This window comes from Theobroma cacao, chromosome 8 (genome assembly GCF_053813885.1).
Source record: "Theobroma cacao isolate CCN51 chromosome 8, ASM5381388v1, whole genome shotgun sequence".
NCBI classification, from domain to species: Eukaryota; Viridiplantae; Streptophyta; class Magnoliopsida; order Malvales; family Malvaceae; genus Theobroma; species Theobroma cacao.
Genome location: NC_142646.1, coordinates 1,768,850 through 1,795,927, shown reverse-complemented (window position 1 = coordinate 1,795,927; position 27,078 = coordinate 1,768,850). Strand labels below are relative to the sequence as shown.

The following is a 27,078-nucleotide window of genomic DNA, read 5'->3' as shown; positions in this document are numbered from 1 at the left end:
TTCTGCTTCTTTGATATTATATTCCTGGTTTATGAATTATATATGATAAGTATAATTCTATATTTGCCTGAGACGTCAGAATTAAGCATAAGCCGGCTGATTGCGGCGAGCGCGAGGAAATTTGTTTGAAGTATTTAGCAGCTTCTATTATTCACACTTGACTCTCAGCAAGTCTTGTTCTTTTCCTATTTAATATAGAGAAAGACTTCCCAGGCCTTGCTCTTCCTCCGAACGCAGCAGCGGCTCCGGTTTTACACGTCAGTAGACATTTTCTGCCTATCTACTCTACATTTCCTTCTAAGCGAAGCCAACAGGGACAGAGGTGTATGCGCGGAAACCAGAGGACTTGGTTTCAATAATCACCCAGAGACTCATGGTGATGGCATGGCAGTACATATATATATCTCTGAAAGAGTGAGAGAGGAGATATAACCCTGCTGGTTCCCATTCATGCTTTTCATCATAATTCATATAATCTTCAACTTTCGATTCTGAACCCACAAAGTTACGCAAAATCATATGCTTGATAACAGGAGGGTTAAATTCTCGTTACTCACACGGAAAAAATAATAGTACAAACAAAAAATGAAAGGGGAGCAGGCAGACCATCCCTGTTAACAATCCCCATACCAGGTGGATACGTACAAAAAGGGAAGAAATTAAAAACCAATCAGATGGCCTTTGCCGACCTGTGCCATTTGCGAAGCATTGTATAATTTTTTGGAGCAATGATTAACTTGGAGGCTAATCCCAGGTCATACAAGGTTGCTATAATATTTTAATTTTGGCAGGGACTAACTTCTTTTTGAAATTTCACTTGTATTTATAAACGGGAACAATAGTTCTGCTCTTTACAAAGATTTTATCAAGTTATGCCCCGTACAAAATAAAGGGGTATACCCACACAAAATCCTCTTCAACTCCCAGGTGATCAAAACAACACCAGCATAAAAACCCTGTACACCAGCCATAATGAACAAAAGACAAAAAAAAAAAAAAAAAAAACAACCAGCATAACCCAATCACCTCCTCCAAGTCCTAAGCCTTAGGAAAAAAGAGCCGATCCCCTGTTTATCCAAAAAACCTATTCAACCAATGAACACCTGCAGTCAAAAGATAGAAGATGAAATTACCCCTATGGATAGATCCTCTGCAGCTACACCTGGAGAAAAAGTAGGGACATTGAAAAAACACTCCTCAGGCACTAGCGTTATTATTAGATGCTTCCCCCCATACGTTGAGCAGGTTTTCAACTCTTCTTATCCCAGATTTTCAACTCTTCTTATCCTTGTTTTCGCCAAATTGTCAGCTTGTTGGTTGGTGGCTTACTCTTCTTATCCCAGATTTTCAACTCTTCTTATCCTTGTTTTCGCCCAATTGTCAGCTTGTTGGTTGGTGGCTTCCCTGTAGATATGTTGAACCTCCCATTGGAGCACTTTTCTTTTTAACATCTTGTTGGTTGGCAGGGACTGACTAACCCATTAAAACAATTATCAATTGTTAATTAGGTTTTTTTTGGAAGTTAATGACACATTACTGAATGACTTATGACCCACAAGCATGACTAGTGGAAATTACATTGACCTATGGAAACAATTGTGGCTCCACAATGAAGAACAATGTCATCCTAAATTTTTATAAGTCAAACAATTATTGTTAAATGTATTTGGCAGCATTCTTTCAACAAAAGAAAAAGTAATTTTTTATTTTATGTAACAATTATTTGGCAAGTACAATGAAGCGACAAATGAAGAGTTGCCTTTGAATTTGTGTTTTTTGGCCAAACTGCCTTGAATGAAAGAGTTATTTTCTTTGAGGAAATATTTCCAAATCATGATTAACGAACGTTGTAAGGTTATGGGAAAGTAATAAGAGCTAAAATTTTTTAATATTAATATGTTTAATTTAATCAATAGTTAAAAAATTTATAATAAATAATAATTTTATATAACATTTAAATAAAAAAAATAAGAAAAAAAATATTTACAATAGCCTTTTAAGAAAATTATGCTCTATGATATATCTTAAATTTAAATTCATCAATTGTTGGTTTTGTATTGAAAAAGTTAATAATGTCTTTTTCAATATAAATAATTAAATGATCTACAAGAAATTCATAATTTATTTTATTTCGAAGTTTTGTTTTCACAAATTTCATTGCTGAAAAGATACTCTTTGTAATTGCTGTATAAATGGAAAGAGTTAAAATAAAGTGAATTAATCTATTAATCAAGTGATAATTTCTTAATTTTTCTATTTCTGCTAATCTCTAGTATAATTCGAAAAGTATCTTACTATTTTTGAAACTTTGGTGATGAGGTATATTAAGTTTATAATGTCTCAACTGTAATCTCAAAAGAAGTCTTTCTTGCTCTGTGAAATTCAAAGAATAAAAATTCTCTATTAACTTGCAGATATCATCAATAATGTTGAATGATTTGTAATTATTATTAAGATTCAAAATAGTGCTTAAAGTTAAAAGTTTCACAATTTGTTCATTGAATCTTATATTCAATTTTTGTAATTAGGAATCTATTGTCATTAAAAATACATCGATGGTGAATTATAGAAAAGAAAGTAAAGTAAAAATAAAAATAAAAAATTCAAAAGAGAAGAGAAAGAGAGGGAAATAAGTGTGAAGAAATTTAAGAATTAAGATAAAATTGAATAGAAATTGTGAAATTATTTTATTATTTATATAATTATTAAAAAAATATTATTTTGAAAAAGATATTAAAAATATATAATAAATAAATTTTTTTAAAAAATTTGAAACTACCTTGCACCCCTGATAAAAAAATATAATAAATAAAAAAATTCTTAATTTCCGAGGCTCGGGCCCATTAATGAACTACCTTCCCCCTGGTTGGCGGGATAATATCAACCATATGAATCTGATTATTAATTCCTACTAAAAATTTTTGGTCAAAAGGGTCGGCTAATTAGTTCTTTATTAGGGAACTCTTGCCCTCACTTTTCACAAGTTGCTTCACTAGATCACAATGGTAGTGTTGTTGTTCTTCGTTCTAGCCCTCCCCTCCCTCTTCCTATTCATTCTCTTAAAACAAAGAAATAATGGCAGTATTCTTCTTCCCCCAAGCCCGCCAGGTCTTCCCTTGATCGGTCACTTGCATATGCAGATGCTTGATAACTCAGCCCCTCATATTTTTTTTTGGAAACTCTCTCGCAAGTATGGCTCTCTCATGTCCTTGCGACTTGGATTTAGGTTAACCCTGATAGTTTCTTCTGCAAAAATGGCTGAAGAGGTTATGAAAACCCATGATCTCGACTTCTGCAGTAGGCCAACTTTACGTGGAGCGCAGAAATTATCTTATAATGGTTTAGATTTGACTTTTTCACCATATAATGCTTATTGGCGGGAGATTAGGAAAATATGTGTCATTCATCTCTTTAATTCTAATAGAGTGCAACTCTTTCGTCCCATCCGAGAAGATGAAGTTGCTCGCTTGATTGCAAAAATATCCAAATTATCTGTTGATTCTAAGATTGTCAATTTGAGTGAGGCCATGATGTACCTTACCAGTACCATAATTTGTAGAATAGGATTCGGCAAGAGGTACGAAGAAGAAGGAACTGAAAGAAGCAGGTTTCATGGGTTGCTTAATGAAAGCCAAGCTTTGCTCACGAGCTTCTTTATCTCTGATTATTTTCCTTTCATGGGTTGGGTTGATAGACTCTCTGGATTACTCAGTCGTCTTGAAAAAAATTACAAAAAATATGAAATCTTCTATCAAGAACTTATTGGTGAACATCTTAATCCGAATAGATCAAAACCGGAGCAAGAGGACATAGTCGATGTCTTACTACAGATATGGAAAGATCGTGACTTTGCAATTAACCTCACTATGGATCACATAAAAGCTGTGCTAATGGTCATCTTCACTTAAATATAGTATTAAGTGTTATCATTAATTTACTTTATAGCTTCACACCATAGGAAAATATATATACCTTATGTTCTTTTTTTTTATTTCTTCTATGCAGGATGTGTTTATTGCTGGAACGGATACTAGCGCTGCCACCGTGATTTGGGTCATGACCTTCCTAATGAAAAATCCTAGGTGTATGAAGAAAGTTCAAGAGGAAGTTAGAAGTTTGATAGGGAAAAAGGATTTTGTAAGTGAAGATGATGCTCAAGGCCTAACTTATCTTAAAGCTGTGATAAAAGAAACATTTAGATTGCAACCAATAGTTCCATTATTAGTGCCGCGAGAAACAATGCGAAAATGCAGCATAGGTGGGTATGACATACCTGCCAAAACCTTAGTTTATGTGAATGCATGGGCGGTGGGAAGAGACCCTGAAGCTTGGGAAAATCCAGAAGAATTCTATCCGGAGAGATTCATTGGCAGCTCTATTGACTATAAAGGACTAGACTTCGAGCTCATACCTTTTGGTGCCGGTAGAAGGGGCTGTCCCGGAATACATATGGGAGTTGTGACTGTGGAGCTTGCCCTTGCTAATCTGCTTTACAAATTTGACTGGGAAATGCCAACAGGGATGAACAAGGAAGACTTAGACTTTGATGTGATACCCGGTATCACTACACACAAAAAAATTGCTCTCTGCCTTGTGGCCAAAGAAATTCATGTTTAATGCATGTAAGGTTATCCTAGTAACTTAATTTGCTGCTAGTTTGCTCTAGTTTGGAGTGTCAACAACATAATATATCCATGTATCTTAATGTATCTATTAAGTTATCTTGCTTCAAAGAGTATAAGCTAATGATTTTTAATTAAATTAACTTTAATCTAATTTGGCTTTCTTCAGAGTAATCTATGGTATTCTAGATGAGTGATCAATTCAATGTATGTACCTAATTTTTCAAATTCTTAAATCAATAAATGGAGACGTCACTTATTGACTTGAAACCCCATTCAAACTTAAAAAATTTTGGGAAAAAAAAGAGAGGGACATGTAATCTGCTAAATTTATCTCTAAATCTTTTTTATTGGAATACTATTTGTAAGAAAATACCTTATTCATGAAGTTTTCAGGAAAATCAAAGCAACAGATTAGAAGATACATGAAAGTCAAAAAAAAGAAAAAAGAAGATAACATCTAACAAGAAAGTAAATTGACAAATCCTTTATAAAAAAGGTAAACAAATCTCTGATTGCTCCTTAACTTATTCCCAGTGAAACAATTGACTCCTCAAGGAAAAATGGTAGGTGTGGTCATGTGCTCAAAGCTGATTTCAGAAAAGTCTTTGATATCCTTGACTGGAGTCACGTGGATTTCATCACGAAACTCACAGAATTTAGTCCTAAATGGTATGGTTGGATCCACCACTATTTCTTCGACTTCCATATGTGTTCTAGTCAATGGATTGTCAATATTGCAATTCTCCATCAACAGAAACTTAGAGCAAGGTTGCGCACTCTCACTTTTTTTATTCAACATTGTGATACAATCTTTAAGCGTCAAGCAAACTCTACGAAGATCTTCTAAGGTATTCAAATTGGTAATGATCCCTCTATCCTTCATCCCCAATTCACAGACGATACTATTATCTTCTATAAGCTAGATTTCATGCAACTTACAAACATCAAGAGAATCCTAAAAAGTTTCCAAGCAATCTCAACTTTCAAAATGGCTGTCTAATAGGTACTAATGTTGCCCGACAAATTATTGAAGAATGGGCCACATCCATGTGTTGCAAAGCCCGTTATCTACCCACAAAATATCTAGATTATCCTCTGGATGCTAATCCCAATTCTCCATCCAGAAATTTCCCTCGAAGTTTATAATTGAAAAAAAATATTAATAAAAAGTTTCAACGAAGTTGGTCAAGTGAGTGCAATTACGGTCATTATTTCTTATGTTACTTTTTCTACATATGCTTTCCCATCATCCTGTTGGTATTACCTTTCCTTATCATTCTTCCCAATTGAGGATAATTTGTAGTACTAAGGTTTTCAATGTTGTTAATCATGCTATTAAGAAACAAGACATAATGGTTTCCTACTGTATATAGGTAATTTTATCAGGTCTAAAAGATCAATGATGCTGTGAAGGACTACATGAATCTCACTCAAGAATTTACTTTAATTATAATATTAAGTATTATGATTAATTAATTTTATAGATTCAACACCATAGGTGTATATATATGCCAATTTTTTTTTTTGCTTAGTCAAATGAAAATTTTTATTATGTATCATGAAACTGATACAAAATTTTGGCAAAGCCAAGAAACATGGGACAATGAGACCATCAAAGATTTGTTCTCAAAGAGACGTTTAAAAAAAAAAAACCTAAACATACAGCATGAGAACCACACAACATATATATGTATAATTATCTCATCTCTTTCTTTTTTCCTTTTCTTTTGTGCAGGATTTATTTATTGTTAGAATAGATACTAGCCTTGCCACCGTGATTTGGGTCGTAACCTTTCTAATGAAAAAACCTAAGTGTTTGAAGAAAGTTTAAGAAGAAGTCTGAAGTTTGATTGAAAAAAAAAGTTTTGTAAATAAAAATGATGTCCAAGGTTTAATTTATCTTAAAGTTATAATAAAATAAATATTCAAATTGCAACCAATAGTTCCATTGTTAGTGTCACGAGAAACATTGTGAAAGTGCAACATAGGTGAATATGAAATACCTGCAAAAACCTTGGTTTATGTGAATGTGTGGGCAGTCGGAAGAGACCCCAAAGCTTGGGAAAACCCATAAGAGTTCTACCCAGAGAGATTCATTGGCAGCTCTATTGACTACAAAGGACTAGACTTTGAGCTAATACCTTTTGGTGCCGGTAGATGGAATTGTCCTGGAATACATATGGGAGCTGCAACCGTGGAGCTTGCCCTTGCTGATCTTCTTTACAAATTTGACTGGGAAATGCCAATGGGGATGAACAAAGAAGACTTAAACCTTGATGTGATACCTGGTATCACTGTACACAAAAAAAAAGCTCTTTGCCATGTGGCCAACATGATTAATATTTAATGCATTTAAGGTTATACTAGTAACTTAGTTGGCATCTAGCTTGCTCTAGTTCAGAGTGTCAACAACATTTTATGTTGTGCATGTTTTATGATAAATCCTTGAACGATAATATACCTTTTAAGTTGCCTTCGCTTCAAAGAGTATAATCTAATGATTCTTAATTAAATTAACTTTAGTCTAAATTTGTCCCTGCATCTTTTTTATTGAAATATTATTTGTCAAAAAAAAATCTGATACATCAATTTCCCAAAATTTAAAGCTTTAGAAGAAACTATGAAACTCAAACCAGAAAAAGATTACATATAGCAAGAAAGCTAAAGAAAGAAAAAACGTGTCTTCATGATTCATCATTAATTTAAACATATTTAATCCAATTGTTTTTTTCATCTTAATTTAGTGCTTAATCATGAAAAAGCTGACAAGGACCTTAGATAGTGAGACAAATTAAATTACTCTGTGAAGTAAAAGGCCCCCAAATAATTGCAATGCACTGTAGAGGGGAAAGAGTTTTGGCAATGGCGGGCCAGAGTCGTGACCCATAATGTAGTAGAACGTGGACTAGCTTTTAATCTCCATTCGTTGTGTTTTTCCGAATCTCAAAACAAAATTTGCAGATTTCTCATCGTTCATGGTTTGTGGCCTTTAACGGACTGTCATGCTATACGTTCCTTATTAATGTCCCCTTCAAATGCCTGTTGATCCTGACATAAAGAAGCAATTTTCAAATATTTTATATCCCTTCCTATATTTAACTAAGCACTTAAGAAAGGAACAATCACTACAAAAAATTTGGCTATTTTCAACGGAAATTTTTGTTGAAAATAGGCAATTTTTCATTGAAAATGTTTATTTCTAACGGAAAAGTCCTTTAAAAATTTCGTCGGCACAAGTTTTGTGGGTAATACTTTTCGTTGAAAATTTTTAACGAAAAATTTCGTTGAAAATCTGTTGAAAATCCGTTAAAAATTTTCAACAGAAATTCTGTTAGAAATCCGTTAGAAACTTGAATCTTTGCCCAATTTTTTAGAAATCCGTTGGAAAAAAATTTCGTTGAAAGTTTTCAACGAAATTTCCTTTGGAAAAGGAAATTCCAACGGAAAATCCGTTAAAAATTTCTAACAGAATTTCCAATGAAAATTTTCGTTGAAAAAATATTATCAACGGAATTTTCCGTTGGTAATATTTTGATATATTATTTTTATAATAAATTTAAAAAAAAATTACCATTTTTGTTTCTGATACTAAATTTAATTCCGCATTCAACTGTAAAATATATAAAAGAAAAACACATTACAAAATTGAGATTTAAGTCCTAACATGTAATTAGAAATTATCCTTAACACACAATATATAATATAGTTTGATACATATGAATATTAAACATAACATCCTTAAAAAGTATCCAAGTGTTTTATTAAATAACTAAAAACAAATATCCTTGTAGTGGACGCCCTGCCAATACCAGTATCACCACTACAATGCCAGACGCAAAAAAATTCACGTCTGGCAGAGTAGTGGAACGAAGCCTTGTAGAGACCACAACAAAAAAAATCCTTGCACTGTAGCACAGGGGATCCGGGGGCCAAAAACTGAATCAAAAAAATTCCTAAGAATCCCTAGCAACCCAAAAACACAGAAAGCCAAAATCAAATCCCTAGTTTAGCAGCCAGAAACCTCAATCCACAAACCAAAAAAATACCAAACAATACCAAAAAAAAGAATCACAAAAATATATACATAGAGAAAGAGAGCTTTGGGTGAAGGGCTGCCAACCGTCGGTGGGAGTTTAGGGAGTTTGGGGTTTGTGTCGCCGCTTAAAAAGGGGTAGAGAGCCTCGAGTTGTGTGTGCCGTCGGTTTTAGAGAGAGGGTTGGGGCTTCAGGCTTGCCTCCGGCAAAAGGAAGAAGCGAGAGAGAAGATCTGGGTTCCTGTGTAGCCGGTTCTAGAGAGAGCTGGGGCTTCGGGCTTGTGTCGTCGGCTGGAAAAGGAAGAAGCGAGAAAGACAAGATGTCACGACCCGGAACTCCCTATCGAGCCCGTGACAACCGCCGCGAAGCCTCGACAAACATTCTTCACCCCAAATGTCGATCGAAACCTCGCAAGGCTCTCGTATAAGCTTTCGCACTTCCCCGGTGAGCAATAGTTATCAAATAATCAAAATACGAAGGATTACAAATCATTTCCAAATCATAACATCACATTTTTTTTTTATTTTTGCTCACAGGGGCATTTTCGTCATTTCTGTCGAAAACCTCGAAACTTGCTAAAAATGTAGTAGGTAAGCCGAAAATATATACTTAATGAGAAAAAAAAATTAAGTATCTAAAACGTTCATTTGAAGTGAAAATTTGACCATTTGAATATGATAAAAATATTCAATAAAATAAACTATTTTCTTGTAAAATAATTTTCATAAAACTATCGGTACATAATTCTTATAGCGTAAAAGATAATTATATTCATATATACTATAAAGCAAATAACCAAAGCATAAAATTTCTTTTACAGTGACACGTGGGCCCATATCTATCCAAAATGCATCGGAAGCTGAAAACCTACAGCTTTTACCGATTCGAGTCCAAATGAAGGTCCGTGTTCAAGTCAGCTAACTATGGAATTCCCTGAGCCTGAAATGTGAGGAAATGAGGGTGGTGAGATTATAAAATCCCAATGAGTAAACAGATACCATCTAAACTATCTAAAGTCGAGTAAATGGAGACAATTAAAATAAATCATCATACTGTAATTTCATTACCATTCAACTCATTTCAACCAAATAAAATCAATCCATAAAAATCGAGTAATCAACTTGGCTTATGAATTTCTTAAAACTTTGGCTCGTGCCAAAACTCATACTCGGTGATACCTTGCGCAGGGCATCTAACCGAGTCCGCCAAGGCTGTTAAAATTTTGTGTACACTTAAAATATATTTTTGTTTGAAAAAAATACAGCCGCTCCTTGGCGTTGGCTGAGTTCCCCTTCATGTGGTGGTTTGGCGTGAAGTGAACCCTAAGCTATACCCCAGGAGATATCCTACGCGCCTCTCCGTTCGAGGTAATAATATAATGGAGTTTACCGTGCCCCTCTAATAGGCTGGTCCACGGAACCCCCTCTGCAGTAAATAATTAATATATAATTCACCAATCAATAAAATTCATTCTAGCATGTCATGGCAATTTATCGCAACCTAGCCTCTCAAGGCTGAATACACAGTATAAATAATTATAACACCAAAATCAGTTTAGCCATTCATGCTCATTTATTGTCATAAGCCATTCAATTCATAACCATAAATTTGCAACACAAACTAGCAGTCTCCAATTACTCTATTTTCAAAACCAATATTCGATTTTTCAGAAAATTTATAAAATCATTTTATAAAATCACAATTTCCCTTAAAACATAACAATTTACCATTTAAACCCATTTTTCATAAAATCACATAGTTGTATAAAACTACTCTAGATAATTAAGACGATAATAAGTTTACTCACAATGTCTAGAATGCAGACTTTCGAAGCACTCTGTCTACTGGTCCTCAGATGCAATTTCCTTGCCTTTATTGGAGGACTCACCACCTTGACACAGTACAAAATCGAGAATTTCACTAAGTTGGTACTAAATCAAAATTAAACTAATTTGGACTACCAATGCATGATATGGAATGCAAAAATGCACTGGTAACTATCTAAATTCGGTATTAACCTAATTCGTCTTATCACCCGATTAAATTCCTAACGGGTTCGTTTAAACTCCAATTTAATTCTTTTCAGTTTCTATACCTCAATTGCACCCAAATTAACTTAATGTCCCTCAGTGTGATGCAAATTATCAGTCCCAACAGTAAATTACGAAAATACCCCTAGTGGGTAAAAATTCGTATTTTTGCTCCGAAAATTCCCATTATTTTTCTAGGCTCATAATTCATTATTCCTTAACCAATTCTCCTAGAATAAAATCAAACTCATCCTCACTCACTACATGGTAAATTCAGCCATTAATGGTTGGGGGAGAAAATAAATTCTTTTCTTGTTGTTTTGTTTCTAAATATGCTAAACTAACTAAAAACACTAACATAAATTAAAATCAAATAAATCCAACAACTTTCTCTCTCCTAACCCATTTTTTCAGAATTGAATTCATCATGAAAACATGTAATTTAATCATGAAAAATAAAGAGAAATGCTTGGGAATAAGAAAACTCAAGCTTAATAGAAAAAATCTCACCTTTTTCACTTAATTTCCTTGAAAATTCACACTTTTTCTTTGATTTTCTCTCTCTAGAGTTTTGTTTTCTCCTTTCTCTCTCTTGTTTCTTGCTTGGCCGAATGTTGAAGAAGAAGAATGGGTGGGCTGATTTTTTTTTATGCCTTTTTATTGTTTAATGAAATAATATTATTTTATTCATATTTTAAATATTTTATTAATTCATTTTTTTTTCTAGCCATCCACTTGTCCTATTTTTTTCACCATGCATTCCCTTTGACTTATCCAAGTCTTAAGTGAAATTTCCAGATTTTTCCAAAGTTTTGGTGGAGTAAATTTTTCAAAATTACACTTTTGCCCCCGAACTTTTCAAAAATTACATTTTTACCCCAAAAATTGAAAATTTTCCATAATGCATAATTTTCACTCCTCATACTCATTTCACACTCCAAATAATTAAATTTGATCAAAATCCTTTCAAAAAATTAAATTTTCGATTTCGAATGGTAAAATGACCATTTTACCCTTTTACTCCAAATTATACCGAAATTAAAATTTTTCACTTCTAAACCTCAAATCTTACTCCAATAAGTCAAATGGGGCCAAAAATATTTTCTAAAAATTTCCATTTTGTCCCCAGGTGGCAAATGACCATTTTGCCCCTGGATAGCGAAAATTCTAATTTGACTCCAAATTGATCCTCGAACTCCGAATCACCATATTAACCCATTCTGGGACTTTAAAATTCTTAATTTCATTATAAATTCTCTATTTGATCTAGTTCGAGGCTTAAATCAACTTTATTGTACCTCTAGGTACAATACCGACTTTTGTAAATTTTTCAAGACTCTCTTAGCATGTAAACATGCTATCCACCACATGTATGTCATCACAAATATTTCTGTAGAGTCGGGCTTGTCATCTTCTCCCCCACTTGGATCAACCATATGATCCTCCTTCTTGATTGACTTTGACATCCAGCTAAATATTAATATTTTAATAATATTTTATTAATAAAATATTATTTTATTCTAAAAATTTTATCTTGTCTCCTTGGTACCAAAAATACCTTATTATGCCTCACTTGACTTCCAAATCGCCTTTTATCTCACAAATTCTCCTCAGATAAAATTATTATTATTTTCTCACTTGCGAAACATTTTATCCTAAACTACGCCTTTCGTCTTTTATCACTTCTAAACATTTTAATTGACCTCAATTTGCATTTGATCAACTTTATTTATCACCATATCAAAGTATGGGGTATTTCACAAGATGTCGGTTCTTGTGCCGCCGGTTCTAGAGAGAGCTAGGGCTTCGAGTTTGTGTCGTCGGCTGGGAAAAGAAGGGGTTGAGAAAGAGAGCTGCGGGTCACTTGTTGCTGAGGTCGGGGAAGAACACCAGATGAAGGACTCGGTTGAAGGAGGCAAGGAGCAACACCCGATTAGAAGAGAAGAAAGAAAGGAAAAAGAAGGGTCGGGGTGGGTTGGGTTTTGATTTTTTATTCATTTTTTAATTTTTTTAACATCAATTACTATTACATAAACATTTAACATTTGCATTAATGTGCAAAAAACACATTTTGCTATATAAATTTTATAAGTATTAAAATTATCATTTTCATAATATTAATATAAAATATAAAATAAATATATATTAAAAGTATTATAGTGTATATACAAATTAGTAATTATGTTTTTTTTAAATAAATAGAATTTATATAAAACATAGTTATCAAAAGACCTTATAATTTAATTAATAATCGTAAATTTATTGATTATATGAATTAATTTGTCCTTATTTACATGAAATTTAAAATAATTGCTAAGTAAAAAAACTATTCTAATCTCACAACTTCTTTTTAAATTATTAAGTTTATATATTATAAATTTATATAAACAAAAGTATATATATTATTTAGTAATTACTTTATAATACAATAGTAATTATATATTTTATAAATAAACATAATATATAATATAAAATGTATGTGTTAAAAGACATTACAAATTTTATATTATAAAGTATATATATTATAAGTATTATAGTGTATATACGAAAGCCGTAATTATATTCTTTTTAAATTAACCCAATGTATATAAAGTATAGATATTAAAAGATATTACAATTTAATTAATAATTATAATTTTATTAATTATATGAATTTGCTCTTAGTTACATGAAATTTAAAAAAAATAGTTCAATTTCAAAACTATTCTAATCTCACAACTTTTTTTTAGATAATTAACTTCATATATTGTAAATTTATATAAATAAAGGTATATATATTATATAGTAATTTATTTATATAATAGTAATTACAAGTTATAGTAACATAATATATAATAGAAAGTGTGTGTGTTAAAAGATATTACAAGTTATAGTAACTATAAAGTGTGTGTATATATATATATATATGTATGATTTGGATCCTATTACATTAATAATTATAATCATCTAAATGAAATTTACTATAATCTTACATAAATTATATATTAATATATATGTAAACCCTTATTTAATATATCTCATATATATATATATATATTCAGTTATAAAGATATTTCAATTTAAAAATATAAATTGTACTTTAATTTTAATACAATTATTAATTGATTTTTTTCTTAAATCATACTTGTTTATCTATATATATATATATATATTTATATTTTCTATAGCTCTCGGTCAGATTTGCATGAATACATAGATATAATAAAATAATATTTTTTAAGCACAAATATTAATAAGTTTATTATAAAACTTCAATCTTAATTTACATATATTAGCTAATTACAATTAAAACGTAAATAAAGTAATATATATTTTTTAATATGATTTTTATATCTTATCATGGTTTTTTATAAAATATAAAATTTTACATAGTAATTTTTTTCAATTTTGGAATAATATAACATTACCCTAATTTGGTATTATTAATCAATATTGTATGATTTATTAAAGTTAAAAAAATTATACAAAATTACTCAAAGGAAAATATATTTAAACAGAGCCCAAAATTTTACTTCAATAACTATGTATTTGCTTTTAGTAATATCTAATTCTTTTAAAAATAATTAATAAAATTTTTAAAAAATTTAAATTTTATAATTTTTTAAAAATATGATTATTTTCAACGAAATTTTTGAACGGAAAGTTTAAAAAGTCATAAACACTTTGATTCACTAAAAAGTTACTTTCCAACGGAAAATTCCGTTGAAAAGTTACGTTTTTCAATATATCATTGACTCTTTATATATTCCAACGGATTTTCAACGAAAAATTTCGTTGAAAACTATAAAAGATTGAACATTTTTTTTAAAATTTAATATTTCAACGGATTTTCAACGGAATTTTCTGTTAGAAAAGATAAAGATAACATAGGAAAAGTTTAGTGTTCTAATGGAAATTTTCGTTGGAAATAATACAGTGTCTTGAAGATGAAATTTTCAACGGAAAATTCTGTTAGAAATTTCGTTGAAAACTGTAAAGATTACACACGTTTTTTTTTTAGTTTAAAATTTCAACAGAAATTTCCATTGGAAATTCATTGGAAATTTTAAACAGTAATATGTGTGTGTTGTACAAGTAAAATTTTCAACGAAAAATTCCGTTGAAAAATTTTCAAAATAAATCCATTGGAAATCCATTGAAAATCCATCGAAACAAGCATTTAAAAATTTTAATTAAACTCCGTTGGAAATCTGTTGCAAATCTGTTGCAAATCCATTGAAAATACAATGAATTTTTGTAGTGAATTCAACTATGCAAGAATAACGTTCCGAACAGTTCTTAGATGCATTGGCAGGATAATGTCATCCATGAATCTCATTATGAATTCCTATTCTAATTTTTTTTTTGGTTAGAAGTGTCAGCTAATTACGCTATATAAAGGAACTCTTGCTCTCAATTTTCACAAGTTGCTCCATGCCCCCATCAATCGACTAGATCACAATGGTAGTTTTGTTGTTCTTCGATCTAGCCCTCTTCAGTCTCCTCAAACATAGAAGAAATGGTAGTATTCTTCTTCCCCCTCGGCCACTAGGTTTTCCCTTGATCAGTCACTTACACATGCTGATGCTAGATAACTCAGCCCCTCGTATTTTTCTTTGAAAACTCTCTCGGAAGTATGGTCCTCTCATGTCCTTGCGACTTGGATTTAGGTCAACCTTGGTAGTTTCTTCAGCAAAAATGGCTAAAGAGGTTATGAAAACCCATGACCTCGACTTCTGCAGTAGACCTACCTTATCTTATAATGGCTTAGATTTAACTTTTTCACCATATAATGCTCAGTGGAGAGAGGTTCGAAAAATATGTGTTGTTCATCTTTTTAATTCTAACAAACCGCAATTCTATCGTCCCATTCAAGAAGACGAAGTTACTCGTTTGATTACAAAAATATCCAAATTATCTACTGATTCTAAGCCTGTCAATTTGAGTGAAGCAACGATGTGTCTTACCTGTACAATAATTTGTAGAATAGGATTCAGCAAGAGGTATGAAGAAGAAGGAGCTGAAAGAAGTACATTTCATGAGCTTCTTAATGAAAGCCAAGCCTTGACTACGACTTGCTTTATTTCTGACTATTTTTCGTACATGGATTGGGTAGATAAGTTATTTGGATTGCTCAATCGTCTTGAAAATTTTTTAAAAGAATTTGATATCTTTTATCAAGAACTCATTGATTAACATCTTGATCCAAATAAATCAAAACTTGAATAAGAAGACATAATCGATGTCTTATTACAAAAATGGAAAAATTGTGACTCTACAATTGATTTCATTGTGGATCGCATAAAAGCTGTGCTAATGGTCATCCTCACTCAAAAATTTACTTTAACTATAATATTATCATTAATTAATCTTATAGCTTCAACACCTTTGGAATATATATAAAATTACCTTATGTCTTTTTTTTTCCTTTTATGCAGAATGTGTTTATTGCTGGAACGGACACTAGCGCTGCCACTATGATTTGGGTCATGGCATTTTTGATAAAAAAATCCTAGGTGTTTGAAGAAAATTCAAGAGGAAGTCATAAGCCTGATAGGAAAAAAAAAAAGATTTGTAAATGAAGATGATATTTAAGGTTTAACTTATCTTAAAGCTGTAATAAAAGAGACATTGAGATTGCAACCAGTAGCTCCATTGTTAGTGCCACGAGAAACGATGCGAAAGTGCAATATAAACAGGTTTGAAATACCTGCCAAAACCTTAGTTTATGTGAATGCATGGGCAATCGGAGGAGACCCTGAAGCTTGGGAAAACCCAGAAGAATTATATCTGGAGAGATACATTGGCTGCACTGTTGACTACAAAGGATTAGACTTTGAGCTCATACCTTTTGGTGTCGGCTGAAGGGGTTGCCCCGGAATACATATGGGAGTTGCAACTGTGGAGCTTGCCCTTGCTAATCTTCTTTACAAATTTGACTGGGAAATGCCGACAGGGATGAACAAGGAAGACTTAGACTTTGATGTGATACCTGGTATCACTGTACACAAAAAAATGCTCTTTGCCTTGTGGCCAGCACGATTAATATTTAATGCATGTAAGGTTATGCTAGTAAATAACTTAATTTGCCGCTAACTTACTTTAGTTCTGGGTGTCAACAACATTTTGTGTTGTGTTTATAATAATTTCATATATGATAATATAGTTTTTAAGTTGTCTTCACTTCCAAGATTAGAGTCTAATGATTCTTAATTAAATTAACTTTAGTCTAAATTTGTCTCTGTATCTTCTTAATTGAAATATTATTTGTCCAAAAAAAAATTCTGATTCATGGCGTTAAAAAAAAAAAAATAAAGCTTTAGAAGAAACCCTAAAACAGAAAAGGTTACATCCAACAAGAAAGCTAAAGAAAGAAAAAACGTGTCTTCATGATTCATCATAGCATACAAAATTTGAATAGCAACAGGCAAGCATCATTTTCAGTACATAGCTAACTGCAGCAAATCCATAGACTAATAGACATGAAAGTAACAGCAAATTTATTTTCCTGTTGCCAAATAGTTTAACGTACATCGAAATCTTGAATTATGATACTCGAAGAGGTCATTAAATATATCACCAGATGCCTTATCTAATATTTGTGTAATTAAGTCACTTCTGTTTAATTTTTTATTAGAAATTCTCAATCATTTATTTTCGACGTAATTGAGTACTTCATATCAATCATTATCAAAGACAAATTACTTAATATATTTTAAACGTGTTCACATTTTTTTTGCAGATCATCAATTTAAACATGTTCAATCCAATTGTATTTTTCATCTTAATTTGGAGCTTAATCACGAAAAAGCAGACAAGGACGTGTTAGATAGTGAGTCAATATTACCATGTGAAGTGAAGGGTACTCCAATAATTGCAATGCAATGATTAAATAAATATTAAGTACAATTACGATAATTATAAGTTTTGGGCCATTACGACAGTCCCATAATGTAAAAGGATTCCAAAAAGCGCAATGCAATCATTTTTTTTTAAAGTTGAATTTTATTAACCACAAAACGGATATGTCACTGTTAGCCTCTAATTATAATTGTCAGAGACTTTCATTAGCATGAAGGACGGAAACAAATCAAATTACAAAGATCAAGCTGCTCAAAGAGACTATCAAATTACAAAGATCAAGCTGCTCAAAGAGACTTTGGCAGTTAACACGAAACAGACAGTAGCCGAATGTACAAAGTAAAGCTGCCTGAACAAAACCTGGCAACAGACGAAGAAGATGCAGTCAAAAACAGAACCACGCAGGCTTAATAACTATCTAAAATCAAGACATTAGAAAGCAACCCTGAACCTTATTTCTCATCCCAAAACAAAATTTGCGGATTTCTCAAGCTAAAATTGGGACATGATCACATGAGCTATTGGGCCCAAACTGAAGTCTTTGTTCGTCGTTGATGGTTCGTGGCCCTCGACAGTCTGTCATGCTATACTTTCCTTATGAATGTCCCTTTCAAACGCCTGTTGATCTTGACGCAAAGAAGCAATTTTCAAATATTTTGTGGTTGGAAGCATCGGCTAATTAGTCTATATAAGCAGACTCTTGCTCTCAATTTTCACAAGTTGCTCCATCAATCGAGTAGATCATAATGGTAGTGTTGCTGTTCTTTGTTCTAGCCCTCCCCAGCCTCCTCCTATTCATTCTCCTAAAACAAAGAAACAATGGAAATATTCTTCTTCCCCCTGGTCCGCCAGGTCTTCCCTTGATCGGTCACTTACACATGCAAATTCTAGATAACTCAGCCCCTCATATTTTTCTTTGGAAACTCTCTCAAAAGTATGGCCCTCTCATGTCCTTGCGATTTGGGTTTAGGTCAACCTTGGTAGTTTCTTCTGCAAAAATGGGTAAAGAGGTTATGAAAACTCATGACCTCGACTTCTGCAGTAGGCCTACTTCACGTATGGCACAAAAATTTTCTTATAATGGCTTAGATTTGGCTTTTTCACCGTATAATGCTTATTGGAGAGAGATGAGGAAAATATGCACTGTTCATCTCTTTAACTCTAATAGGGCGCAACTCTATCGTCCCATCCGAGAGGATGAAGTTGCTCGCTTGATTTCAAAAATATCCAAATTATCTGTGTATCCTAAGCTTGTCAATTTGAGTGAGGCAATGATGTGTCTTGGTAGTACAATAATTTGCAGAGTAGCATTCGGCAAGAGGTATGAAGAAGGAACTGAAAGAAGCAGATTTAATGGACTACTTAATGAATGCCAAGCTTTGTTCGCCAGCTTCTTTATTTCTGACTATTTTCCTTTTATGGGTTGGATTGATAGATTCTCTGGATTGCTCTGTCGTCTTGAAAAAAATTTTAAAGAATTTGATATCTTTTATCAAGAACTCATTGATGAACATCTTGATCCAAATAGGTCAAAACTCAAGCAAGAAGACATAATCGATGTCTTACTACGAATTTGGAAGGATCGTGACTTTGCGATTGATCTCAGTATGGATCACATAAAAGCTATATTAAAGGTGATCTTCACTTACTTTAATTATTAATATTAAGTATTATCATTAATTAATTATCTATATGTACACACCCCTTACGTCTCTTTTTTTTTTCTTTCTTTTGATACAGGATGTGTTTATTGCTGGAACAGATAGTAGCGCTGCAGTTGTGATTTGGGTCATGACTTATCTAATGAAAAATCCTAGATGTTTGAAAAAAATTCAAGAGGAAGTCATAAGTTTGATAGGAAAAAAAGGTTTTGTAAATGAAGATGATATTCAAAACTTAACTTATCTTAAAGCTGTAATAAAAGAAACATTCAGATTGCAACCAATAGCTCCATTGTTAATACCACGAGAAACAATACGAAAGTGTAACATAGGAGGATTTGAAATACCTACTAAAACCTTAGTTTATGTGAATGCGTGGGCAATTGGAAGAGACCCTGAAGCTTGGGAAAATCCAAAAGAATTTTATCCGGAGAGATTCATTGGTAGCTCTATTGACTACAAAGGGCTAGACTTTGAGCTCATACCATTTGGTGCTGGTCGAAGGGGTTGTCCTGGAATACATATGGGAGTTGCAACTGTGGAGCTCGTCCTTGCTAATCTTCTTTACAAATTTAAATGGGAAATGCCAGCCGGGATGAGTAACGATGACTTAGACTTTGATGTGAAACTTGGTTTGAGTGTACACAAAAAAAATGCTCTTTGCCTTGTGGCCAACGAGATCAATGTTTAATGCATGTAATGTTTTTTTTTTATTATTTTGAAATGCTTAATGCATTTAATTTTATACAATTAACTTAGTTTGCTACTAGCTTGTTCTAGTTTGGAGTGTCAACAATATTTTATGTTGTCTATGTTTAATAATAAATTTATGTATTTTTAATATCTTTTAAGTAGTCTTCGCTTCACTTTTCAAAAAAAAAATTATCTTCACTTCAAAGAATATAATCTAATAATCCTAAATTAATTAATTTAATTAAACTTTATTCGAGTAATCCATAATATTATAGTTGAGCGATCAATTCGATGCTTCTTAATTTTTTGAATTCTTAAATTAATAAATAAAGACGTTATTTATTGTTGATTTAAAGCTCTATTAAAATTTATAAATTTTTGGAGAAAAATACATAATTGGTTAATTTATATGACATGTATGTGTAGACACTCTATTTTGTCTAAAGTAATTTAAAGTAATTTTCTTTGATTATTTTTTTCATTTAATTTTAATTTAATTACTATTTTTGTTTTTAAATTAGATTTTTTTGGGCTTTCAAAACCCAAATATAAACTAAACAGTTGCTAAATAGACCTTTTTGAGTTTTTGAAACCCAAAAGTCATTTGGTCCAAAAAAATAAAAACCAAAAATAAAAAAAATATATTGACCTCGACTGTTGTGGCAGCTGGGGCTGGATTGTCAGGCAGTCATCCTTTCTCACCTAACCTAGCGCCTGTTTCTCCAAGAGGACTCCATTTCTAGTTAAGTTTTTCATCTTTTTGAATTTATCTCTTTTTTTTCTCCCCTCAATTTGTGAAAGGTTAAGATCAACCTTGCTACCAAACCCAAAGATGCTGTCATTGGTAACATACAACCACCAATACGCTACCAATGGCACCAGGTAGGGAAATGGGATTTTCAAAATCCTTTCTCCTGTTTATAAAAAAGGAGAAGGGGAAGCCATTCTGAAGAGTAGAAAAACAAAAGGAGGGGGAAGGAAGAATAAAAAAAAGACAAACAATACAACCTAGATCTAGCAGCCAATCACCACAAACACAAAACATAAAAAATAATTTTTAATCTCGTTTTTCTTATATCTAGGAGAACAACAAACATAATATAAACGCCATATCAACAACCTTGTATAGACATCAGTATGCTGCTCCTGAAAAAAGATATATAAAACCAACTCTTGCACCCACAATAGCATACAGATAACATACTGGCAAACCCGCAGAGACCTAATGGCAGTCTTGGTCATAGACGGTAAAACAGCAATACAGCAGCAAGCTTGCTCATCACAGACAAACAACAACAATAAGAATCAGATAATGGAATCCCGAAGAATCAATAGGCAGTCACAGTCAAATAGAAATAAGACAGCATAATAGTTCCTGCTTTATGAAGTATATATGATAATTATAAGTTTAATATTTTCCTGAGAGGTGAGAATTAAGCATAAGCCCACTTATTGGCAAGCGTGATGAAAATTATTGAGCTCTGATTTTTTATATTACTAATTAGGTAACTTGAGATAACATGTCTTTTCAATTTGTGAGAATGCTGTTAATTCTGTTATTCATACATGACTTTAGTACATCAAATCCAATAAAAAATAGAACAAACGGGGCAGTATCATCAATAATTCATAATTTTTTCTATTATATATCAACGACAAAATAATTGGCAATTATTTGCCACGATCAGGAAAAAAAAAAAACCAGTACCGTTACCAAGCTGAACTGTTACTTTAGAGTTCTCCCAAGATTTTCAGAGATAGCTTCATGGTGTAGACTGCAATGCTATTCCCTTTGCATTTTGATTCTAGCCTATCCTCTTTTCCTCTTCTTTCTGAAACCAAGAAACCATAGCTAAAACCTTCTTCCCCTGCTCCTCCTGGCCTTCCTGTCATCGGTAACTTACACCAGCTTTCTCACGAATCAGTGATTATTGGAGGGAGATGAAGAAAATACCTGTTATCCATCTCTTTAACTATAGAGTTTAATATTCAACTTAAAGCTAATCGACAAAGATTAGAGAGAATTATCTTGAATATAAGGCCAATTAATAATAGACGAGAAGTCAAACTTGAATATAAAACCACAATAAACCCAAGATTTAAAAACACCACTCAACAGCAACTTTGTCATCCGATCAAGAATACAGGTTTCTCAAATGATTGAAAAAATATCCAACCATTCTTTGCTTCTGAATTTATCAACTTGAGTGAGGTAATGATTCGTTTAACAAGCACCATAATCTGCAGAGCAAGCTCTGGCAGAAGCTTAAATAGGCTTCCCGCTTACCTGGCTTCTCCTTTTTCAGTACAAAAGCTTTTCCATAATCTGGGTCGAGGAAGACGACGAATTCAGTAATTTTAGGAGAATGAGACGAAACCGGTTGATGGGGTTGCCAATATGCTGGTTTTAAAATGCATGGTCATTCACTCAAGGAATGACGGACTGTCATGCTATACTTTTCCTTACTAATGTCCCCTTCAAATGCCTATTGAACCTGAAATAAAAGAAGCAACTCTCAAATACTTATCCCAGCCCAGCGTCCCGAGCAGCACTTATACACATTGGCAGGATAATGCCATCCATGAATCTGATTATTAATTCCTATTTAAATTTTTTGGTTAGAAGTGTCGGCTAATTAGTCTGTATAAGGGGACTCTTGCTCTCAAGTTTCACAAGTTGCTCCATCGATTGAGTAGATCACAATGCTAGTATTCTTGTTCTTTGTTCTAGCTCTCCCCAGTCTCTTCCTATTTATTCTCCTAAAACATAGATACAACGCCAATATTCTTCTTCCCCCCGGCCCACCAGGTCTTCCTTTGATCGGTCACTTAACACATGCGGACCCTAGATAACTCAACCCCTGATCATATTTTGCTTTGCAAACTCTCTCAAAAGTAAGGCCCTCTCCAGGGCAGGCTTTAGCATAAAGCCACCGAAGCCTTTGCTTAAGACCCTACAAGTTTATAGGCCCATAATTTTATATAATATAATTAACTATATTAAATATATATAAAAATTAAAATAATTAATAAAATATTTTTTAAATTAAGTATTTAGTAAATTTTTATTTTCTCTAACTTCCTACTTCCTATTAATTTTCAACTATTTATCTCACTACCTCATTTTGTAAAAGTCAAAATAATTAATAAAATTACATTTCACTTTCCCAATTAAGGGCCTAATAAATTTTTATTTTTTATCATTTCCTAATTCTCATAATACTAATAATTTTTAATTATTTTTTCTATTCTCAATAAACGTAATATATTTTTAATGATTTTAAACTAAGGTTAATTTTTTTTAATTTTAATAAAAAAGATCTTATTTAAATATTTAAACGTTTTAAATTTTTAAAAGTATTGAATCCCCCCTGGCCCTCTCATGTCCTTGCGACTTGGGTTTAGGTTAATTTTGGTAGTTTCTTCAGCAAAAATGGCTAAGGAGGTTCTGAAAACCCATGACCTCGACTTCTGCAGCAGGCCTACTTTACGTGGGGCACCAAAGTTATCTTATGGTTTAGATTGGGGTTTTGCAACTTCTAGTGCTTATTGGAGAGAGATTAGAAATATATGTGTTGTTCATCTCTTCAACTCTAATAGAGCACAACTCTATCGGTCCATCTAAGAAGATGAAGTTGCTCGCCTGATTGCAAAAATATCCAAATTATCTGTTGATTCTAAGCCTGTCAATTTGAGTGAGGCAATGGCTTATCTTACCAGTACAATAATTTGTAGAGTAGGATTTGGCAAGAGGCATGAAGAAGAAGGAATTGAAAGAAGAAGATTTCATGAACTACCAAATGAAAACCAAACCTTCTTTTCGAGCTTCTTTATTTCTGACTATTTTCCTTCCATGGGTTGGATTGATAGATTTTTTAGATTGCTTAGTTGTTTTGGAAAAAATTTCAAAGAACTTAAAACTTTCTATCAAGAACTCATTAATAAGCATCTTGATCCAAATAAGTCAAAACTCGAGTCAGAAAACATAATCGATATCTTCCTACAAATCTAGAAAGATCATGATTTTGCGGTTGATCTCACTATAGATCATAAAAAAGCAGTGTTAATGGTAATCTTCATTTACTTGAATTATTAATATTACGTATTTTCATTAATTAATTGTTTATACACACACACCTTATGTCTTTTTTGTTCTTTCTTTTATGTAGAATGTGTTTGCCGTTGGACCAAACACTAACGCTGTCATCGTGATTTGAAATCATAATCTTTCTAATGAAAAATCCTAGATGTTTAAAGAAAATTCAAAAAGAAGTCAGAGATTTGACAAGAAAAAACGATTTTGTAAATGAAGATAATATGCAAGAATTAACTTATCTTAAAGCTGTAATAAAAGAAACACTCAGATTGCAACCAATAACGCCATTGTTAGTGCCACGAGGAACAATACGAAAGTGTAACATAGACATATATGAAATACCTGCCAAAACCTTAGTTTATGTGAATGCATGGACAATCGGAAGAGACCTTGAAGGTTGGAAAAATCTAGCAAAATTTTATCCAGAGAGATTTATTGGCAGCTCTATTGACTACAAAGGGCTAGACTTTGAACTCGTACTGTTTGGTGCTGGTCGAAGAGGTTGTCCTAGAATACATATGGGAGTATCAACTTTGGAGCTTGCCCTTGCCAATCTTCTTTACAAATTTGATTGGGAAATGCCGGCCGTAATGAATAAAGAAGACTTTGATGTGATACCTGGTATGCTAAAGAAAAACCATGAAAATCAACACAGAAAAGATGACATCTAGCAATAAAGCTAAAGAAAGAAAAAACTTGTGGTCGTGATTCATCTTAGATATAACATCATGTGAATAGCAATAGATAAAAAAGAGGAGCAATATTCAACAATGCAAGTGTCAGCTTGCATTAAATTTTTTAGTTAGAAGTGTCTGCTAATTAGTGTATATAAGGGGACTCTTGCTCTCAATTGTCACAAGTCGCTTCATCAATCGATTATATCAAAATGGTAGTTTTGTTGTTCTTTGTTCTAGCCCTCCCCAGTCTCTTCCTATGCATTCTGCTAAAACATAGAAGGAACGGCAGTATTCTTCTTCCCCCTGGCCCGCCAGGCCTTCCCTTGATCGATCACTTACACATGCAGATGCTAGATAACTCAGCCCTTCATATTTTTCTTTGGAAACTCTCTCAAAAGTATGGCCCTCTCATGTCCTTGCGATTTGGATTTAGGCCAACCTTGGTAGTTTCTTCAGCAAAAATGGCTAAAGAGGTTATGAAAACACATGACCTTGACTTTTGCAGTAGGCCTACTTTACATGGGTCATATAAATTATCTTACAAAGGTTTAGATTTGGTTTTTTCACCGTATACTGCTTATTGGGGGGAGATCAGAAAAATATGTGTTGTTCATCTCTTTAACTCCAACAGGGTGCAACTCTATCGTCCCATTCGAGAAGATGAAGTTTCTCGCCTGATTGCAAAAATATCCAAATTATCTGTTGATTCTAAGCCTGTCAATTTGAGTGAGGCAATGATGTGTCTTACCAGTACAATAATTTGCAGAGTAGGATTCGGCAAGAGGTATGAAGACAAAGGAACTGAAAGAAGCAGATTCCATGAGATGCTTAATGAAGCCCAAGCCCTGTTCGTGGAATTCTTTATTTCTGATTATTTTCCTTTCATGAATTGGGTTGATAGAATCTCCGGATTGCTCAAGCATGTTGAAAAAATTTTTAAAGAATTTGATACCTTCTATCAAAAACTCATCGACGAGCATCTTGATCCAAATAGGTCAAAATTGGAGCAAGAAGACATAATCGATGTCTTACTACAAATTTGGAAGGATCGTGAATTTGCGGTTGATCTCACTATAGATCACATAAAAGCTGTGCTAATGGTCAATCCTCACTCAAAAATTTACTTTATTATAGTATTAAGTATTATCATTAATTAATTTTATAGCTTCAACATTCTTGGAATATATATATATTACCTCATGTCTTTTTTTCTTTCTCTTATGTAGAATGTGTTTGTTGCTGGAACGGACACTAGCGCTGCCAGTGTGATTTGGGTCATGACCTTCCTAATGAAAAATCCTAGGTGTTTGAAGAAAGCTCAAGAGGAAGTGAGAAGTTTGATGGGGAAAAAAGATTTTGTAAATGAAGATGATACTCAAGCCTTAACTTATCTTAAAGCTGTGATAAAAGAAACATTCAGATTGCAAGCAATAGTTCCATTGTTGGTGCCACGAGAAACAATGCGAAAGAGCAACATAAGCGGATATGAAATACCTGCCAAAACCTTAGTTTATGTGAATGCGTGGGCAATTGGAAGAGACCCTGAAGCTTGGGAAAACCCAGAAGAATTCTATCCGGAGAGATTCATTGGCAGCTCTATTGACTATAAAGGACTAGACTTCGAGCTCATACCTTTTGGTGCCGGTAGAAGGGGTTGTCCCGGAATACATATGGGAGTTGTGACTGTGGAGCTTGCCCTTGCTAATCTTCTTTACAAATTTGATTGGGAAATGCCAACAGGGATGAACAAGGAAGACTTAGACTTTGATGTGATACCCGGTATCACTACACACAAAAAAAATGCTCTTTGCCTTGTGGCCAAAGAAATTAATGTTTAATGCATGTAAGGTTATCCTAGTAACTTAATTGCTGCTAGCTTGCTCTAGTTTGGAGTGTCAACAACATTTTATGTTGTGTATGTTTTATAATAAATCCATGTTTGTTAATGTTAATTTTTAAGTTGTTTTTGTTTCAAAAACGATAACCTAATGATCATTAATTAATGTAATGTAATTTAACTTTCTTTTGAGTAATCCATGATATTCTAGTTGAGTGATCAATTCAATGTTTTTTAAGTTTCCGAATTCTTAAATTAATACAAGGAGACATCACTTATTGACTTGAAACTCATTTAAATCAATTAAATTTGTCTCTATAACTTTTTTGTTGAAATAGTATTTACTGATAAATAAAGTTGCCAAAAATCAAAGTAACAAAACGCTTAAATTAAAATAAATTAAGGAATAATATTCAAAAAAAATATTTAAATTATTTTGAAAATTTTAAATAAGTCATTGTATTTTTATTTTAAATTAAATAAGACTTTATGACTAATAATTAACTTAATTAAAATACTATTTATCATTTTATATCACTTGACACTAATATAGCATGCTAATATATCATAATTGATAATAATATG

At 32.5% G+C, this 27,078-nt stretch overlaps 3 protein-coding genes, 1 long non-coding RNA gene and 3 pseudogenes across 5 annotated transcripts; 6 read left to right on the top strand and 1 right to left on the bottom strand.

The window, feature by feature from the left end:
* Positions 1-2,963: 2,963 nt before the first annotated feature.
* LOC148761100 (cytochrome P450 83B1-like) lies at positions 2,964-4,741 on the top strand. The gene is made up of 2 exons (XM_088809344.1): positions 2,964-3,893; positions 4,006-4,741. Exons 1-2 carry the CDS (start codon positions 3,003-3,005, stop codon positions 4,615-4,617), a joined length of 1,503 nt encoding a protein of 500 aa, XP_088665470.1. The 5' UTR covers positions 2,964-3,002; the 3' UTR covers positions 4,618-4,741.
* A 444-nt stretch (positions 4,742-5,185) lies between these two features.
* LOC108663003 (cytochrome P450 83B1 pseudogene) lies at positions 5,186-7,078 on the top strand (annotated as a pseudogene).
* A 2,113-nt stretch (positions 7,079-9,191) lies between these two features.
* Positions 9,192-11,337, bottom strand: LOC148761099 (uncharacterized). Its single transcript, XR_016028071.1, has 3 exons — positions 11,200-11,337; positions 10,467-10,550; positions 9,192-9,598 (listed from the first exon to the last, which is right to left on the bottom strand). It is a non-coding gene; the product is annotated as an uncharacterized LOC148761099 (long non-coding RNA).
* Positions 11,338-15,115: 3,778 nt separating this feature from the next.
* LOC108663002 (cytochrome P450 83B1 pseudogene) lies at positions 15,116-16,764 on the top strand (annotated as a pseudogene).
* Positions 16,765-18,240: 1,476 nt separating this feature from the next.
* Positions 18,241-20,033, top strand: LOC18591511 (cytochrome P450 83B1-like). Its single transcript, XM_018125767.2, has 2 exons — positions 18,241-19,163; positions 19,270-20,033. The coding sequence occupies exons 1-2, from the start codon at positions 18,276-18,278 to the stop codon at positions 19,879-19,881; spliced, it is 1,500 nt and encodes a 499-aa protein (XP_017981256.1). The 5' UTR covers positions 18,241-18,275; the 3' UTR covers positions 19,882-20,033.
* Positions 20,034-22,586: 2,553 nt separating this feature from the next.
* Positions 22,587-24,669, top strand: LOC108663116 (5-OH-xanthotoxin synthase-like; annotated as a pseudogene).
* Positions 24,670-24,780: 111 nt separating this feature from the next.
* Positions 24,781-26,608, top strand: LOC108663115 (6,7,8-trihydroxycoumarin synthase-like). 2 transcript variants are annotated; one of them, XM_088809250.1, is made up of 3 exons: positions 24,784-25,503; positions 25,651-25,756; positions 25,883-26,608. In XM_088809250.1, exons 1-3 carry the CDS (start codon positions 24,866-24,868, stop codon positions 26,492-26,494), a joined length of 1,356 nt encoding a protein of 451 aa, XP_088665376.1. In that variant the 5' UTR covers positions 24,784-24,865; the 3' UTR covers positions 26,495-26,608. The 2 variants fall into 2 exon arrangements, with proteins under 2 accessions (XP_017981255.2, XP_088665376.1); XM_018125766.2 differs by having other exon boundaries at positions 24,781-25,756.
* Positions 26,609-27,078: the final 470 nt, after the last annotated feature.

Excerpts from the sequence above, each read along its gene's own strand:
- LOC108663115 (XM_018125766.2), top strand. The coding sequence starts at position 24,866 with ATGGTAGTTTTGTTGTTCTTTGTTCTAGCCCTCCCCAGTCTCTTCCTA. Across the intron at positions 25,757-25,882 it reads ACATAAAAGCTGTGCTAATG|AATGTGTTTGTTGCTGGAAC; the intron begins GTCAATCCTCAC and ends TCTCTTATGTAG.
- LOC148761100 (XM_088809344.1), top strand. The coding sequence starts at position 3,003 with ATGGTAGTGTTGTTGTTCTTCGTTCTAGCCCTCCCCTCCCTCTTCCTA. Across the intron at positions 3,894-4,005 it reads ACATAAAAGCTGTGCTAATG|GATGTGTTTATTGCTGGAAC; the intron begins GTCATCTTCACT and ends TCTTCTATGCAG.
- LOC18591511 (XM_018125767.2), top strand. The coding sequence starts at position 18,276 with ATGGTAGTGTTGCTGTTCTTTGTTCTAGCCCTCCCCAGCCTCCTCCTA. Across the intron at positions 19,164-19,269 it reads ACATAAAAGCTATATTAAAG|GATGTGTTTATTGCTGGAAC; the intron begins GTGATCTTCACT and ends CTTTTGATACAG.